Raw genomic sequence first — 19,251 nt, forward strand, 5'->3', positions numbered from 1 at the left:
TCCTTCATTAAACCCTTTGTTACACACTCATAATCCCATTAATTCCCCAAAAGATGTCTTCTGACATCAGTCCACCCACCACAGCTTCAGAGTAGCCACAGCTTTACACAGCAATGCTTCCTATTTCCATCCATGTCCCTAAGCTCCTTTTGAGCCCTTTGTGTGGGATCTGGAGCCCCTGTGGTGAGGGTGGTCTGATGCCTGAAAGGCTCATAAATGTGGTCTTGCCTTGGAAGTGAGTCCCAAAGCTCAGTCTCCATCCTGCACCCACGGACCTGAATGGAAAACAGCTGTGTCTTGGATACACTGATGGCAGAAAAGAAGAGCATGGTGGAAAAAAAGAGCATAGCCAAGGTCTTATGTGCTGTCAAACAAAAGTGCTGCAGTCAGTAGCACCCTGACAGGAACACTTGAATCCTGAAAGTGTAGTTTTTTCAGTTAATTAGATATGAGAATGAGTAGAACTAGTAGAGCTGTAGTTTCTTTGGAAGAATACCTGGAAGTACTCAGGGAAATGGAAGGTCAAAATTATACCTTACTTTTTCTTCTACACAAACAAATTATAGTCTGATGCAGCCAGATGATCTGGCTGTAGTCTAACACTCTTTAGAGACATTGGGGTCTTAATGACTGTGCTAAACATTTAAGTGTTTCCCAGACTCCCTTGATGTCTATCTAAGCTTGTGTCTCAGTTACCTGAGCGGTATTTTTTGTTTTCCTCTATTAGCTTGTTAAGGCAGAGGAATCATCGGCTGAAGAATTCCTATTCCTTGAAACTACATTGGAGAAATACTTTCCTTTTTTTTTTCCTTTTTTTTTTTTCCTCAATAAAAAGCATTTGTATGGAGCAAAGCTTTGCACATAGATCAGTTTTATCGAGGCTTTTTTTGCTGTGCAGGTAGGGTGCCAAATCATCGCTAACATTGAAGGGAAAGAGAGGTGCCTGTCACACGCAGCTCTGACCCGTACAGGATCTAATTTTGTGCTGCCTTTACAGGTTCACTGCCTGTATTCATTTTGTCATTCCCATGCATTCCCAATTTGTACAGAAATGAGCAGCATGATGTGGTAAGGACCAGCAGAGCTGCCATTCACCTGCAAGGTTACGTACAGCTCTTTCTCCTCAGGTTTTGTTGGAATGCCTTTCACAATTCCTCGTAACTTCTCATCCCCTTCATACTTTGATTGTAAGAGTAGAAAGTGAGTCTTTTGTCAGACTCTTCTGTATCTTCTATTCCCTGAATACAAATCTTTAGGCCCTTTAGGCCCTCTTCTATTTTTTGCTCCCAGGTTTTGATTCAGAGAAGATCTTGGTCGGTTGATTGCAGTTTTTGGGGTCCCAGTGACTTGTATAATTATGTTTTTGTAATGACTGCTGATGCTGCACCTGGGTTGGTTGCTGCGCCCTCCTCTGAAGAGGAGTAAGGACTGCCAGCCATGAGGAACAGCAATGCCTAGAAGTAGGTCAAGTTTGCTTTGGGAGTTAGGTTTAGTGCTTTTGGTTTGCAGCTAGGGTGGAAACCAGTATTGGAATTCAGAGTGGTGGGTACCTAGAAGAAAAAGAGTGAAAGGAGGCATCTGGATTTACAGGGATGCTTTGATGGCATTTACTCACATAATTTAAAAGATTTTTTTTTTTCATGTCAAAGTCACACAAGTCACACAGATCTGCAGAGGAACTTGCCTGAATCCCTGGGGCCCCCCTCTAGCTGATGAGCGTCATGAACTGTGCTGTACCCAGAAACATGTACACACCAAAGGACTTCTGTGACCACCAGGCTGCCTTTTTGCACGCCTTCCTGCCATGATTCCTTTGTTCACTACAAACTAAGAAAAACCTCCTGGTGTTCAGGAGCTGGTGTTTTGACTGCTGCCCTGGCACAACCCTGAAAACATGCTGGGTGGAGGAGCAGAGAGTAAATTCCCAGAGCTTCATCTCTGTCTGGAGAAAGTCACTTCACTTGACAGTGCGGTGGACAAAGCTGCTTTGAAAGCAGCTGCTAGCCTTTTTCTTCTTTTCTTTTTAGTTTTCTTTTTTTTTTTTCAAGATACCTGGGTCAGCTGTGAAATGCCATCCCCAGCATGCAGAACAATGGCAAAAAATGATGGGGGTCTTAAACTTCTCCCCCAACCTGCTGTTCCTGCACATTGAAGATTGAAAAATAGGGAAACAACTGCTGAGGAGGCTCCCGAGTGACCCCTTGTGTCACATTGAGACTGTCCTTGTTCACACAATAGCTGCACCAGCCACTGAGCTGTGTCATGGCATCTAGCTCACAGAAATAAGGCATTTTCATGTTGTCTCTGCTTCTCAAAACCATGCAGAGTGGATGTGGTACACACATACACGTGCAGATACATATTTTGTATCTGTAATATGTATAAGTTGGTAAGTCAGTAAAGTAAACGACTTGATGTATATTTTTTATATATAAATTTACACACAAACCTGTTTATTGTTCATTTCCCTGCCCCCCTGCCATCCACTATGCAAAAGGAACGTAAACATGTTGTTCAAAATTCATATGCTCTTGGTTGGCTTCCCAGATGTTTGAAGTTCAATTGATTTCTTTTTTTTGTTTGTTTGTTTTATATAATTTCCTCTGCTTCTTCTTGTGAAGTGCTAAACAACCATTATTTCTTTTTGCCTACACATTGAGATTCATCTGTAGGCTCTAAACTGCCTCAAAAGTGCTTCAATTTTGCATGAGCACTAAGCTGGGGACTGGGAAGCATTACCCACTGCTGAAGGCCCAGATCATTAAAAAGAGCATGTAAATCCTCTGAACCAGAAATAAAAAGTGCACAGATCTTCTTTGTGAAGTCTCAACTGCTGCTTTAAGTAAAACATGAACTGTTGGCATGTTTTTTTTTTCCCTGGCCCTTGGAAAAAAACTAAACCACCATCTTTTCTCAGCTACATGTTCCTCAATCAAAAGAGGGCAAGATTGGGCTATGACCCAAGAGCTGGAGCTGCAAAGAGCTCCTACTCCTGCTTTTCTCTGTGGCCAACCTGTCTTCTTTCCACTCCCTGTAAGTAGCACTAGCCAGGCAAGGAGTTGTTTGGGGATTGCCACCCGGGGTTTCTTAGTGTCAGGATGGCTTTTGGGTTAAGATGTTTTGAGTCACATTTGTTTCTGCTCCTAGACTTCAGCCTCTGAGCTCAGAAATTTTGTTGCCCATTGTTAAAAGTAAATATATATTTATAGGGAGGTTTTATTTGGAGTCCTGCTATACTGGAGCTTATTGCTTTTGTTCCAAGAAAAAGGAAAAAAGAATGTGGCAACTGTAGGCACATATTGTGGTATGTGGAAGAGAGCAATGTATTTTGGAGCAATTTGTACATATTTGCAAAAACTGCTGTCAACCAGAAAATAGCCTTCATTAAGAAACAAAGGGGGAGGTGTTTTTCTTTTATCTCTGAATGGTTTATAGGCTGAGAACAAGCAATCCAATGCTGTTCTATGGTGTTAAACAGCAGTAGTTCAAGGGTAAAGCAATCAGCTGCCGAGATTGGCCGGGGGAAGGAGATAGGGAGAGGATATTTTGCCTTCCTCAAGGGGGCAAACCCACTGGGTTGTACTGCCCACCCCCGCCAGGGACCAGTGCACACGGTTTGTTTTCCTCCAGGATCCAAGAACTCTGTTTCGAAATCTCCCCTGCATCTTATGCAACTTGGTCCTTCAGTTGTTAATGGGAAAAGAACAAAACTGCCTTGTTTTCACTGAAAGAAAACAAAACCCAAACAGGATGAATGTTCTTTAATTCCAGTTCAAAGTAAAATCCCTCTGGAAACAGTCTTTTATAATTTTTGTGTAAGACAGTCAGTTAAAAAGTATTAAGGGAGCTGAGATTTTAGCTTAACTCAATACTATTAGGTGGTAATTAGATAACATAGGTAGGTGATGCAAACCAATGCAAACTTGACAGGGATTTTAAAGCAATCTTGACTTTATTAAGCTGTTACTTTCACCTGTGTTAATTTGAGTTCAGAATGTATCTGTTTCATAAAGAGAAAGTTATGAAGAGACCAAAAATAGCTGGAAGCCTTTAATTTAAGTATTTAAGCTAATATTTGTGGAAAATTGTTTGTGATCTTCACACAGTTATTTCATATTGCCAGCCAGTCTCAATTTACATAAAAGCAGTATTTTGAGACAAAACCAGGTGTAGGCAGTCACAGTGTGAAGGATTACTGAGTGTAAAAGCTGTTTACTCTTTTAAACTGTCTTTGGATATCTATCTGTCTATCTGTCTTTTGTTAAGATTACAGGTACTCTATATAGAAAATAAGCTATAGGCAAAGTGTGCCATTCTGCAATCATCTCAGTCCCATTATGGTGCACAGAATACATTTTTCTCAGCAAGAACTTTAATATTTGAAGCCGTTCTTCTTGTGCATAGCCTATTTATTCATTTTAAACATCGAATTCTATAGCCTAAGTACTCTGATATATTCGAGTGGAATAACTCTCTGACTATGAGGAATTTGTCTCTGCGAGAGGGTAAATAAATTTAAATTCCTGCATAGCAGTGTTTTGGGGTTTTTTTGCCTTTGTAAAAATTTACTTCACCAAGTAAAGCAAACAGGCAGGTCGTTTATAGCACCTGTGATGAGCAATTAAATAAATTGGACAGGTCATTCCAGACTATCCATAAGTAAAAAGATCATAATTCTTGGCTTTGGTTGCTTATACTTTGCCATTAAGGGTAAAAGGACAAAGGACTGCATAAAAAGAAACAAATCTGTTTCACTTTTACTAAATGTGTTTACAGTCATACTACTTTGACTTATGGTCTTGGCCACTTTCATGAGGCAAAAACTATGCTACTGTTTTAAGTGGTTTTTTGGTGAGGCTTTGTTTGAAATCTTAAGACAGAGAATACGAGGAATATAACTTGATTCTATAGCAGCATGTGTTTCATGGGTGTGCAGAGGAATTCCCCTACCCCAGAGCTGTTTTGCTGCTGGCTCTCCAAAGCCTCTTCTGCATCAGTGAGAAACACTGTCTCTGCCCTCTGTGTCCCCACCAAGCAGTAGGAAGGGAAATTTGGAGTCTCATTCACTCAGAGGAACCTGTAAGCAGGGAGAGGACCAACAGCACAAAATATCAGGTTTGTGAGGATGGTCTGAGAACTGACTTTCCAAAATTGAATGTGTAAAGGGTTGCAAGTTACCTTTGTGAAAATGGGCTGTATTTCCATAGATATCGGCAGTGGCTGTGGTATACCTGCCATCTATATGCAGGTATTACTGCAATGTCTTTTTCCAGACCAGTAGGTCATAAAGTTCCATCTCCTTGAGAAATGTGTTCTTTGGCGTATGTGATTACTAATTAATGAAATACCTTTTGGGCAAATGAAAGCACAAAAGCACAAAAACTGTTTGAACTCCTTACAGAGAAAATAAACAAAGTATCCATGCAGTTTCTTAGAGTTTGTAAGTGCAGTTTAGTCTTGTGACTAAATAGTTCCTGTTTACTGTTCTGCCAGAGGGTTCAAACACATACCAATGTAGCGCTTTCACCAAAATTGCTCTGTCAAAGTCCTGAGGAGTATTTTCACAGGTCTTGGGTATTAACATCAAATGCCAAACAGTTATGACAGCCAAAATATATCAAAACAGTTTCTTGGCAGAATGATGCCAAGTGAACCGTAGATGTTAACTCTGACCTAGACTGACTCCAGGTTGAATAATTACATTTGATTAATTGATAATAATTTTCTGTTTTCTGATGTTTGTGGTGATCATTTATTGTCTTGTGCAGTCTTACATGGTCATGGAACCTTGAGAGATTTTTGTTTCCCTAGAAAGAAATTAGTCTGATCAGCAAATCTGTTTCTTTTTAAATCATTGGGAAATTTGCCAATTACTTCAGTGGATGCAATATGGAACCCATGAGTTATAATTGCAGTTATCAATAATCTGCCATAATATCCACAATTGCATTACATTTGCATACATTAAAAAACATAACATTTGTGCCTCTGAAGACCAGATAATCTACTTCAGAGTTTGTATAGCCAGCTAAGTTAAGCACTTGGGGACCATGTCTATGAAGTGTGTCTTTGCTTGATTGTGTTCCTAGGATACAGTTATAATGAAAGACCATGCATATAAGGCATGATTCCCTCTTCACACTTCCTTTTGCTCCATGAAGGGTAGTAACTTGGATTTTGATATACACCATGAGCTAATGCCTCTCCCTATGCTTATTAGCAGTAGGGAAACTGAGAAAGGTTCCTTCCACCCTCTGCTTTTCTCTGCCCATTAATCACTCATAATGCACAAATACAGAAATAAGTAAAGTTCTGGTTTCTCCCGAGCCCTTTTCAGACCCCAAGTTATATTAGTCTCAAAAATGCATTTATTTTAATGAGATGAGTGATTGAATAAGCTGTGCTAGTAAGTAGGCAAAAATTGTGACTTATAGACAACTTCTTAATTCACTGGATGGGGACATAATTGCAGATCAGTTAGGACAAATGTCATGAGCCTTCTTTGTTGCTATCCTCCATCCTGAACTGGACACAAAACTACTAGGGCAAAAGAATATCTTAGACTGGTTGTGGTGCTTTAGGTGCTTTAGGTCCAGCTGCTGACTGAGCCTCCCACACAGCCACTCACTCACTCATGCCCCTGGCGGGATAGGACTGAAAGTCCTGCAGGTAAAAGTGAGGGAACTCATGGGTTGAAATAAAGGCAGTTTAATAGGTAAACCAGAAACCACACAAGCAAAGCAAAAAAAGAATTTATTCAAAGCTTGGTAGGCAGGCAGGTGTTACCACGAAAGCATGGCTCCATCACAAGTAACTTGTCAAGAAAAATACCACCACTGTGAACATTTTTTTCTTATTCTTGTCTCAGCTTTATATGCTGAGCATGTCATTGTATGGTCAGGGTATCCCTTTGGTCAGCTCTTTGTGGATTTATAGAAGGAACCTGTCAAGCATTGTAGCTGCCCACATTGCTGTTATTTTCCCTTCAGCTCTGTTTGTTATTGCATTGCTTGAAATAGGAAGATCCTGACTTCTTGAGGGTTGTTCCACCATCTGAGTGATTATTATGTAATTCTGGAAATGTGCAGCTTACTCAAGTGTTTAAAAACCCTCACAGTTATGCTATGTATCTTCACCTGCTACATAGCTTAGCTGTATGAAGAGCTAGACTGAAAAATTCAATATATTTCTAAAGAAGAAGGTAAGGTAGAGGATTTACTCTCAGTGAGAAGATGATATTTTGTTATTTAGCACAGTGACAAAGCAGAATTGGCCAGTACCAGGTAGGTCATATGATGCATAAATATAATGCTAATCTCTTAGTTTGTCTTATCTTAAGTATATTTGGGAAAAATACAGGGACTCATTTTATAAAACAACTTCTAATTTTGCCCTCAGAGACTGTGCACTCACCCATAATCAAGCAATTTGATAAACAGTTGCCTGCAGTTGCCTGAACAAGAGGTGCAGCACATCACATTGTCTGGAAATATTGACACATGGGTGTTTTTCAGCTTTTTTTTTTTTTTTTTTTTTTTTTTTTTTTTTTTTTTTTTTTTTTTTTTTTTTCTTTTTTTCTAGCTAATGTTATTTTGTGTAAAAGCAGAAGCAGGTCCAGCAGAGATAAGATGAAGTTCTCTATTTGAACTCATAATGCAAGGGTTTTCCTGCACTTGGTGCCCACATGAGACAGATAAGCAATACACTCCTGAATGAAAGCAGACAGAGTATGCCAGCTCCTCTGTGAAATCTGATGTACAGAGATGTGTCAGCTGGTAACAAGGCAATTGCTATCTGAGATATCTCAGCAAATTGCAGTTTTTGCAATATGGCCTAGAAAGGGATTTTCTGTTTGGGCTGATACTGGCATGTGCTAGCAGAAGGAATAAGATTGCAAGTCAGTACAACAAGGGAAACGTGTCTCCTTGTGCTTGCCCCAGGGCCTGAGGGTGGGTGCATTTCAGCTGCTGAGGGTTTTCTCCTAAATCACTGTGGGTGTTTGTGCAATAAGGTGCCACAGTGGGTGGCAGTGCTGGGAAGCAGTGGTGGAATCAAATCTCCAAGTTCTGTTTATGGATCCTTATATCCCATCTGATCTTGTGGCACTACCAACTGGTTTGATACATTTTGAACTCTAGGAAAAATAGTTTACCTTAGAGACAAGACGCAATGATGTTTTTTGTTTGTAAGCAGAAAGAGGTCGTATTTATTTGCTATGGAAAGAAGGTGTACGTCTCTTTGGTCATGGCACAACTGTTGATATTACTTAAAGACCAAATTACTTTGAATAACCTGAAACCTGTCAGTACTTCACAGCTGTCCCAAAAGGCTGAACTGGGAGTAGCTTGTTATTTTGAATTAGAATGCATCTCAGGAGGTCAGAGATGAAAAGCTCTGCTGGTGCATTTAAAGGGAGCAGCTATTTGTCGTATAGTTTTGTATCATCCACAGACAATCAGAAAATGGCATTTGTGTCCTGAATGATAAGGGTATTTCATAATCATTTTTAACCAGTATGGTCATTAGGAGCATGCTTGTTTTGGCCCTTGGGTAACAAAGTTCACTGCTCCATCAAGCTCTGTCATAATCAGGCTTATTATAAAAACATAATATTATAACCTTCAAAAGCTCCCTGGGCTAGTACAATAAAAACTGTGGGAATGAACTGAAGTAATCTTTAGGCTAACAGCAGTTGCACTGGGAAAATATAACAATTTTTATGGATGTAATGTACCTGCTCCCTCCCCACCCTCTTCATGCTCTTCTCACCAAGACCAAAGCTATCCCTCAGACCCCTTTTGGAGCCAAATTAGCTCATCAAAGCAGAATAAGTTTATAACACAGTATTCACTGCATATCAAATGCCCATGCACTGCTTTGATTTCCATTCTTTAGAGCGCTGTTGCCATATTTTGAGTATTTAATTTCAAGGACAAGAGCTATTAAGTGTTTCCCCCCAAAGAAGCTGATTATTCAATGGCTAAAGATGTCAAGGATAATGAAATAAAAAGGGAGCTGGGCTGTGATAGTTTCTAGCAGGAAAATGCATCCTTAGAAGGCATTCCCACCAGAGAAGTCTGTGGTTTTACATGCCTTAATTCCTTTCTGCTGCTAGGTTGCTGCCCAAGTTTGGGATGCAGGCAGCATGCAGCCGCAGTGACAGTGCACAACTGTGTGCAAACAGGAATTAATCGTTGGCTCCCTGAATGGAGCCTCTGTGAGGCTGGAGGCAAATCAAAGGGCTCGCCTAGTTTCCAGTGCTTGAGGAACACACCATGCTGTACAATTGGGAACATTCACATTATGAATATCCCCTTGTAAGCTGTGTGGCAGGGGGCTGAGGGTTAGCTGGCCTCCACAGGCTCGAGTCTGTGCTCAGCACAAGGACCTGCCCTTTGGTGTTTGGTGATGGGGGCATACTGTGCATGCTCTGATCCAAGGATAATTCGATTTAGTTTCCTGGCAATTCTGGAAAGAAAAAGGAAATCAATCTCACTACACAAAAGGTTTGTATGTGAATTTATATATTCTGTTTGCAAGAGTGCATTTTTGAAATGGCAGTGATGTTCTCTACAGGCAGACATGTATTAGAAATTTGTCAATATTTGGGCATCATCAGCAAAGACCAAATATGCTGAGAGAAGGTGTAAACACTTTCCCCCACTCACATGCAGTAATTAAGAGCTTTTTGACTAGGGAGTGCATTTTGAAGCAGAGAAGGGGGTTGTGTCAGTGTGAAACACAGTGGTTGTCATTGGAGGATCTACACATTCTGCCAGCGATCCTCACAGTGGTGTCGGAGACACCGCAACATTTCCTTGCACTTAGAAAAAGCAAAACAGCTTCCCCAGAGAGAGCACTGTGTGGGAAGTGTGGGCTAATCTCGGTCTGCTTGGAAGGATGGCAAATGGGTCACTGTCCTCGTGGGTGCAACTGTGGGTTTGGGGGAGGGTTGTTCTGAGATGGGTTATAGAGGGCAGGGCCAGAGAGACTGTCAGGCACTGAATTGCATTTCACTGTGTTATGAAATCCCTTAAAAATATCCAAATATCTGCAGCACATATGACAGTAGTAGTGCCCATCTTGCAGCTTGCAATAACCATACTGCAGCACATGTGCTCATCATTACAAAGTATCAGGACATTTTCTGCCATCCTAAAATCCATTTTCCTGGGCAGCTCAGTGTCACAGTGAACAGGACTTCTCCCTGTGCTGTGTCTGTCTAACAAAAAGGGATTAAGTACAAAAGGGCTAAGGAAATCTTATAAATTGAATGATTATGTGGTTTTATGATATGTCAGAATAAAACTGGTTTGCAATGTCCCTTGATGTAAATTGTCCTAGAGGTGTGGTACAATCTATATTAGCTGGGTTGCTGTTCCTTCAATTTGTCTAAAATACATGCTGTATGCGATAAAAGTCGAAATATCAGCAATTAGTTTTTCAATCACCCACATTTCTCATTATGCAGATAAAGTGTGAGTTTCCTTCCCTTCCCATCCTTATGACAGTTTATGTTGCTGAATAGATATTTGTAGAGAGCTGCAAGGTCTCCCAGCAACTCTGCAAGCAAATTTCTGTGACTACACTAATTTTCTGTCCATCAGTAAGCCAAACACTGACCAGTCTGTGTTGCTTGCCCCCTGACAGGTCTGATAGTCCGGGAGGTCAGCATCGAGATTTCCCGGCAGCAGGTGGAGGAGCTCTTTGGGCCGGAGGATTACTGGTGCCAGTGCGTTGCCTGGAGCTCCGCAGGCACCACCAAGAGCCGCAAAGCCTACGTCCGCATTGCATGTGAGTGCTTGGCTGTACACCCCAGGGGGGATGGTGTTCAGATGAGGAGAACTGCAGTCTCTGCCATTTCAGGGACACGTTTGGTTTCCAACCACTTGGGTTCTATGTTTTGTGCAGTTATTGATGCATACAGAAACTGAGGCCTTCAGAAATATTCACAAGAGTTTCAGTCTATTCTCTTCTTAAGAGCTAAACCTCATTCTCCTCAAAACCAGTATTTATTGAGTACAGCAGTTTTATGTCCCAATAAAAGTGCCTGAAGTTAACGAGTAGGAACCTTAACAAAGCAAGCTATGGAAAGAGATGATAACTGTTCTTTTCACAGAACCACAGAATGACTGAGTGTGGGAAGCAACTTTGGAGGTCATCTGATCCAACTCTTGGCTCAAGCAGGGCCACATAGGGCCAATTACCCACGACCATCTCCAAACTCCTTTTGAGTGTCTCCAGCAAAGGAGACTCCAGCACCTTTCTAGGCTACCTATGCCACTGCTCTCACAATGAGGAAGTGTTGCCTGATGTTCAGAGTGAACTTTCTGTGTTTCATATTTTTGCCTCTGGTCCCATCACTGGGTTCCACTGAAATGAGCCTGGCTATGTCTTTGTTGCACTCTCCCATCCGGTGTTTATATACATGGATGGGATCCCTCTGAGCCTTCTCCTGTCCAAGATGAACAGTCCCAGCCCTCTTGGCTTTTTCTTGTAGAAGAGCTGCTGCTGTTATCTTTGTGGCCCTTTGTTGGACTGCCTCCAGTATGTTCATGTATCTCTTGTACTGGGGAGTCCAGAACTGGTCCCACCACTCCAGATGTAACCTCACAAGGGCTGAATTGAGGGACAGGATCAGATCCCTAATCTGTTGTCAATACCCCTTCTCTAACATAGCCCAGGATATCATTAGCCTTACTTGCTAACACTTGCTACATTTCTGATTTCTTGTCAGCCTGGTGTCCACCAGAACACCCAGGCTCTTTTCTGTAAAGCTGAAAATATATGTCACCACAGTCAGATAATAGAGCTGCTGTTCCTTAGCAAAGAAAAAAGTGTGTATTTGGCATATCATGTGATCAGATTGGTAATATGAGTTTGAAAGTGGTCATCTCAACCCTGGTATTTCATCATTGTTATTCATGGCTGCTAGCCTCAGTATTTATTTGGAACCATTCCCAGCTTAGACCCCAAGAACACAGGGCAACCAGTTCCCTGAAAACAGATCTTCATTTGACTGTGCAAATATTTAATGTTCATTAATTTTCAAAGAAGTGCTTTTCTTTGTAATAGAGTAATCACACTGGGGACTCCTATTTCTCTTTCACATGATGAAATACTGTTCTGTATAATAGGAACAAAATATATCATCTAGAATTGCCTTTCTTCCACTGCTTTCACCTCAGCAAAAACACATTCTGTGAGAAAAGGTTATTTGAAGCTGGATTTGCAGCATACTTATATTTCCTGCACTGTGCCTAACAATTTATAATGGGATAAGAGAATTCTTCCAGCCAAATAAACCCTTTCACAGACACATTAGAGGAAGGACTCTCTGTCATTATAACTCTCCATTAAGGGCTCGATTCTCCTTCCCTTCTTGAGGAACTACTACTTGGTTAGATCCTCAAAGAGGAGGTACCTTCTGCGTAAACATCCAGATACAAATCTCAGAGGTGCTATTTAAATACCCATTTTTGAATGTTTTTAGTCCAACTAAAATAGGAAATAGGGACCTGTACTTCTAAGTATAGGCCTACCCCCAGAGAAGATTTTCCCCAGGGCTAAGGAGAACTTAAATTATTGCACAAAATACTCTTCCTGCAAAAACAGAAATGCCATTACATGTGTGCATATTGCTTTCCCGTGGCAGGAAGCATTTCAAAACTTTTAGGATTTTTCCTTTTTTGTACTGAAACAAAAGAAAGTGATTTCAATTCTTTTTTTCTTCTGAGCAGTCAGCACTTCAGAGAGGCTTAGCAATGTTTGAACAGGTTTTTTAGATTATGACTCTGCAGTTAACTCATTCCGTAGATTCTCGTGTCCTGCCAGGTAGCCCTTGACAGATGACCATTAAATTGACACAGTTTGGAAGTATTTTATACATACTTAAGTGTATTTTACTTGATATTTAAGTAATTTTTGTGTCCTGGCATACCTGTGCACCTAATTTCTATATAACACATAATCATTATGTGTCAATGCAAGTTATTTTATATCAACTGGTATTTCTTCCCAGGTGTCCACATTTCTATTGAAGGTGCTCATAATACAGATTTTGCTTATTTTTCTTACTATATTTTGGAAAGAGGGAAACAATCAGTTCAGTGATTTTTCCAGAGTTTCAGTGGCTTTTTTTTTCCCCTAGAAAACTCTAATTAAATAAACACCAGGGAGTTTTAGAGGCTGTAACTCAAATGTGGCTTTGTATTTTCCTGAAGTTTTTTTAACCTCTTGTCCCTGAATCTGGGGTTCATGAACAGCTGTGACATAAGCAAGTCACTTAGACTCCTTGGGATTAAGGATTGAAGTATGAGTCTTTCAATCTGCAGATTTTAAAGCAGCAGCAAAAGCACATTCCCTGCAAAATTGTCCATGTACAGATTTCTATAAAGTTGTCAGGTAACACTGACCTACTATATTGGGAACTCAGGAAGATGATGTGGGGAATATGCCTTACTTTCTGATATATTTTGGTCTGCATGACCACTGTTTTAAACTCAGTGTTTTAAACTCCGAGTTACATAAACACTCCTCTGTATTCACAACTTTGACTTCTTTGAAACTGAATCTGCACTGGCAATATAATAGTTGTGTCATAATAAACTTTCAACACAGCTTGTTAAGTATTCTGATGGTTACACAGTGTGCCATGAGGCTGGGATACAATGTAGATTCTATGCAGTATTTATTAATCCAGGAAATCAAGGATGTCCAAATCTTAAGTGGGACTGAAGAGTCCATCTCTCCACACCAGTCGGTAGCTGTAGCTGCTTATTTGTCACCAGTGCAATGTTCGCTTTTAATTGGCACAAGAGTGAGCACTGACACCTTTAGGAAAGGTGAGGGGCCAATGGAGCATGTAAATTGCTTAAGTGGAATTATTTATCTTAATACCCAAACCTGGTGATTTTATCTTGACAGATACAACTGTAGCATAACTAGCCATATCTAGCACGTAAGGAAAAGCTTTTCTCCTCTTTCTCTCTCTCTCCTTCTCTCCCTCCTTCTCCCTGTTCATTTTCTTCTCCTTTTCTCCTTATCTTCTTTCTCCTTATCTTCTCCCTTATGCCCTTATGTCTTATTCTGGAATTATTGTGTCCTCTCAAGGGCTGGAGCTGCACTCCATTAAAACAAACAAACAGAAAAATAGGACCCAGCATCACTGTTCACTGAGCGTGTAATAGAATTAACTGAAAAGTAATTTGAAAGTGTGAAAAATGTGCATCCTGGAAAAGCAGCTTGTGTTTGTTTAATACAGGGTCAGGCATGTGTCAGAAAGTACATAACAACCTGGTCAATGAAAGTTCTCTGTGAAAATCAATTGCAACATTGCTTTGACCAAGAGCTTCACTTATTCAGGAAAGAAGTGATCTATAAATATGGACTAAAGATGCTTCTGGTTTTCAAAGGATGCCCATGCTGGCAATATAGACAGGAAAGGAGTCTGAGTTTAAATAAAACATTCCAGCTTTCCTAAGTGTTCAGGGCATTTAACAGCAAATCACTGTTGCACTCCTGGATCATGAGTATGCTGGGAAATGACTCCCTTCTGTGCAAGCTGCTTCTGCAAAGGCATGTTTTTCCTGTTTCCAGGAATTCATCATCCTAGGGCATTGGTCTCCCCATGAGAGCGGAGCTGAGTATTTCATCCTCTTAAATCAGCAGATTTGATGAGATTAATTTTCAGTTTGCCATTTTAGATATATCAGAAACCAACAAAGTAGTGACACCTAATGTATGTATCCTGGTGGAGCTGGAAAGATAGAATACATTTTCTGAGATATTTGCCTAGGAAAGTGCTAAAACACATTTCCTATTTACTCGCACATTTCTGATTTATCTTAGCCAAATCCTATGAGGAGCCTTAGAAGTCACTAATATGTTTTGTTACAGTTGTCCTGGTCAATTAAAAAAAATTTGCTGTTGTGGAGGGAGGGAGAAAAAAGGAGGATTGAGCAGCTTTACCTTTGGCTGTGAAAAATGCAACCAAATATAAAGTTTTAATGTGAATTTTCTGTAACAGAGCTGATGTCATTGAGCAGATAAAACCTAACAGGGCAAAATTCCTGTTAAAACAATGAATGAGATCTGAGCCTGTGCAACCAAAAGTAGAGTTAAACCCACTGGAACATACATCTGATAAAGACTAAACAATAGCTGCAGGATTTGACCTAATTTTTAGATCAGATAATAAAGGGATGGCTAAGACAAATTGCTTTGAGCCCCTGTGCATAGAGCAACCTCACTTTTCATTTGCACCACTTTGGTGTTGCTGTAGCTTCACTGACTTCATGATGTTAACCCATGCTCTCCTTGAGAAAATATAGTAAAAATTCAAGCCCTAAATCTGCTCCCAGGTTTTGGATTTGTTGAACATCTGTAAGAAAATAGAAGCTGTTTCTGTAATTTCTATTACCTGATCTTTTTTGCTGTAATGGATGTGAATAGCTTTTTCTTTTCCTTTATTCATTATCTTGAAATCAGAATTGAAAAAAAAACAAGAAAAAGGATTTTAAAAAGCCCTGATGTAGTAAGGAACTCTGCTTGTTAATCTTTTTTATAATTTTATACTAGTTTCCCACATACTTATCTGTAAGCCTTTATTCTCCCAGACATTTTTTTCAAAGGCATGCAGTTAATATATTCATGTCAGATTCTGTATACTGATAAGATAAATGCAGTAAGAAAAATAGATTTGTTCATCTGATGGTTTATCTCCGCTTACAAGGGGTTTGCAGTTATGCAAAGAAGCAGATATGAAAAACAATCACATATTCTTTACTGATACTTGTTTATCTCACCTTTTAGTGCTGGAGCCCATGCTCTATGGCACATGGCTGCAGTGCCTTTCTTCCCTCTCTTCACATTCCTGATCCGAGCAGAGCTGTGAGAACAATGCTCTGCAGCCACTAAAGCATTAGAGCCCTTTGCAATAGGAGCAAAGTTGGGTGGATGTTGAGATAAGTAGAGGGAGCTAGGAAGGTCAACAATTGAAAATTTTAATGGAAAGGTACATCCAGGGTATCCAGTATTTAAAAATATTATAGAAATGGGGGTTGTGTACTTTGGCAAGTGTATATGAGAGTTAGCAGAGATAGGACCTTAATTCCTTCCTTCCTTGTGTACCATTTAAATTGCTACTAATCAATATCTGCTGCTCGGAGTTAATAAAGGGATGACTGAGGCACATGGTCTTGAGCTGAGATTACTGAAGAAGAGCAGATTACAGAAAGGGCAGCAGGGAGGTTAACTGTGCATTTAGCATACTCAGTCCTACCTACCCCTCTGTGCTCCTGAAAAGCACACTTCTGTACTGCTTCCCAAGTTAATAGGCAAGACCGCTGCCAAATTTTAGAATGCAGTTGCAACAGTAATAAATAGAAATTACATTGCATTGTATTGAAGAGACAAGACTCTATAAATTTTGGTGGACTTGATGTTAGTATTGCTAACATTTAGATTCATTTGAAAAACAAGAACTTAGGAGTCCATCTTCAATCACCAAATAAAAATAATGAATAGAATTAAGTTTATAAGTTGGTTTTCAGGTTAAACTTGCAACAAAATATTGAGCTATCAAGCCAAAATAGAAGAGGAGGAGAACAGTGTGATCAGTGACACCTGGGAACCCATCTGCTCAGTGTATTCTTGACAAAGTTTGTTTACTTGTATTTTTTACAGTTGTTTCAATACCAAATGTGTTGAGTAGGTCATTATTCGTTATAAGCACAGCCCACAAGGAAGCTGTGTTGCAAAAGACTGTTCAGTCTTATGAACATCTGGCTGAATTAGCTTGGAGCTAATGAGAGGAGGAGGAAAATGGTTTTCTTGCAGATCTGTAAGCAGTGAGTCTCCAGAGTCATTGGGTTATAGTGTTATCCCCAGCTGGATGAAGATGCCATTGACAGAATGAGGGCTGGCTGGTCTGCTCCTCCCATTTGTTCAGGCTGGAAATACAAAGGAAATAAAAGAGGAGGGAAGATCCTGGGATCATGCAGAATGTCTTGCAGATTGTAGCCTCCAAGCAAAGGGAGTTTGTAGCCTCCATGCAAAGTTCCTCACCTCATTGTGTAGCTCAGGTCAGTGAATAAAACAGCCTACTTCCCCAAAACAAGGTGTGCACTTCCAAGAAACTGCTGCAGTCCCCCTCAGCTGTTTAGCCATGGAAGCTCATGCTGCTTCCTGGCTATGTGAGGGTGTCAGCCTTACTGCCTGGGTCACCAGAGGGCTACAGACAAGCTCAGCTCAAGCCATGAGCAGCCAGGCATCTTTGGAAAGGTGGAATTTCCACCATCCATGACATTCCTCTCCAGACTGAGAAAGTGGCTGTGTCAGCCTTGTGGTGCTTCAAGATTTTCTGCAGGACTGGCCAGAAGTGAAACAGCCCCTCCAGAAAAGGAAAGAGTAGCACAAAGTTGTGTATTAAGCTTTGAGACAGAATTTTGAGGTGTTGACTTATTTCCTCAGTCTTCAGCTCCAGCTGCAGAAGCATGGGCCAGCTGAGAGCACAGCCCTGTCCATCTGCAATCCCATTCCATGAGCAGCAGTGCTCTGGAGGAGGGCAGGGGGCTTTGATTAATGCCCAGTGTGCAGCTGATACAGCAGGGGACTCTGCAGGGCAGGACACCACACTTAAAAAAGCCATTGATAGAGTTTGCAGAGGGATCCCTGGGTTACAGGCTGATGACACTCCTGTGGCTGTCTCACTGGAAATCTGGTTTGATTTAATTAATAACATAAAGCAGGAACCACACAAGAACAAAATGAGAAAAAAAAGAGGTTTTTGTACCTAACCTTTCCATTGCCAACCCACCAGTGATTGATCCCCATGAAAAGGTCATAGACCCAGCTGTGAACAGAAAAGCAAGGCCCAAGTATGCCTGACAGGGCAGGGTTTCTTACATTTAGATTTGCAATTCAGTCTTTAACAGCTTTTTTTTTTTTTTTTAAGCAAAAAGGTATCTCAACTCTATCCACATTGTGGAAGGTGATGGAAGAGGAAGAGACCAATTTTACAATATTAGTCAAGTGTCTCAAACTAAGAATCAGTTGTCCAAGTCTGGGAATAAATGCACTGAGATGTGTTTTCACAAGCATGTGGCTTTCTTTCACTTTGTAGAACATCAGTGGCATTCTACCACTCTTTTCCTGCAATTATTTTCCTATTTGGGTGTTATTACTAGACAGAATTGAACCTTGCCTCTTGAAAACACTCTCCAGAGAAGGAGGTAGACTTGAAATCTTGGTTACTTATTGCATACCAATCCTCTAATAACAGCTAAAATTATACTAAGCCATACTCACTTTTTCTCTAGTGTTTTAATTGTGGTTTTTTCTTATGACATTTAGTTTTATATGGATGGCTCTATGTACTTATCTATGTAAAGCAAGCTATCTTCTGTATGGAAATACTTGCTTTTTGTGGAGATCTTTTCACATTCTTAAATACTTGTTTCTCTGAAAGCACACACTGAACATATTTCTCTCAATGGCCATAGTTAATGTGACAGTTGTATAGAAAAAAAACACAGAGGTTTTTTTTTTCTTTTTGTGCTCTTAAAGCTTGCTCATATTTTAGATTGTTTGTTATAGGAAGAAAGTTGACATTGGAGTTACTAGAAGGAGAAGAGAGTCTTAAAGGTCTACCAAGGGCAGAAATCCATCTTTCCCTGACAGTAATGCTGCCTTGTTCTGTTTGTCTGGTTTGCATCTAATTCCTGGCTGACAAGTGTCCGTTTTTCATGCTCATTCATTAGTCACCCTTACATTAGCACCACGTTGAAGTGTCTGGTCTGCCTCTTATCACATTTCTCAGAAATGATAAAAGATATCCTTATAGTTTTACCCACCCACACATCACAGTAAAACCATGAACAACAAAGAGATAAAACCATATTTGATTAAAAAGAAATAATAGGGTAGTTCTTTGCTCTTTCTTAGAAGCTGACAGGTAGAAAAGGAAGTGGGGAAATGACATGACTTCCTGTATAATCTATTACCTTTGGCAGGCAAAAATTCAACTTCTGAGTGTTTTGTAAGATAAAAACGCATTAAACATATAATGAAGTAATTTAGCACTGCATCAAAAATTAGATCTAATGCCCCTTTGTCCAAAAAGCATAGCAATTCAAAAGTAAAGTTAACAACATGGTGTACACTGAGAGACTGATTTCCCATTACTTTATTTTGGTTTTATGCTTATGATAATTCTCTTATTTCCATGCAGCTCTTATGCAGCCATATGTC

General features: G+C 40.2%; 1 protein-coding gene across 2 annotated transcripts in view; it reads left to right on the forward strand.

Moving 5' to 3' along the window:
* The window catches only part of UNC5C (unc-5 netrin receptor C), a gene marked incomplete at its 5' end in the record, with an annotated part of 242,618 nt that overhangs the window by 162,879 nt on the left and 60,488 nt on the right, over positions 1 to 19,251 (forward strand). For both annotated transcript variants that reach the window (XM_083862300.1, XM_083862301.1), the window contains one exon: positions 10,651 to 10,794. In XM_083862300.1, the coding sequence (XP_083718426.1) occupies positions 10,651 to 10,794 (144 nt within the window). The remainder of the gene's footprint in view (positions 1 to 10,650; positions 10,795 to 19,251) is intronic.

Source organism: Zosterops lateralis, assembly GCF_965231275.1.
Source record: "Zosterops lateralis genome assembly, chromosome: 5".
NCBI classification, from domain to species: Eukaryota; Metazoa; Chordata; class Aves; order Passeriformes; family Zosteropidae; genus Zosterops; species Zosterops lateralis.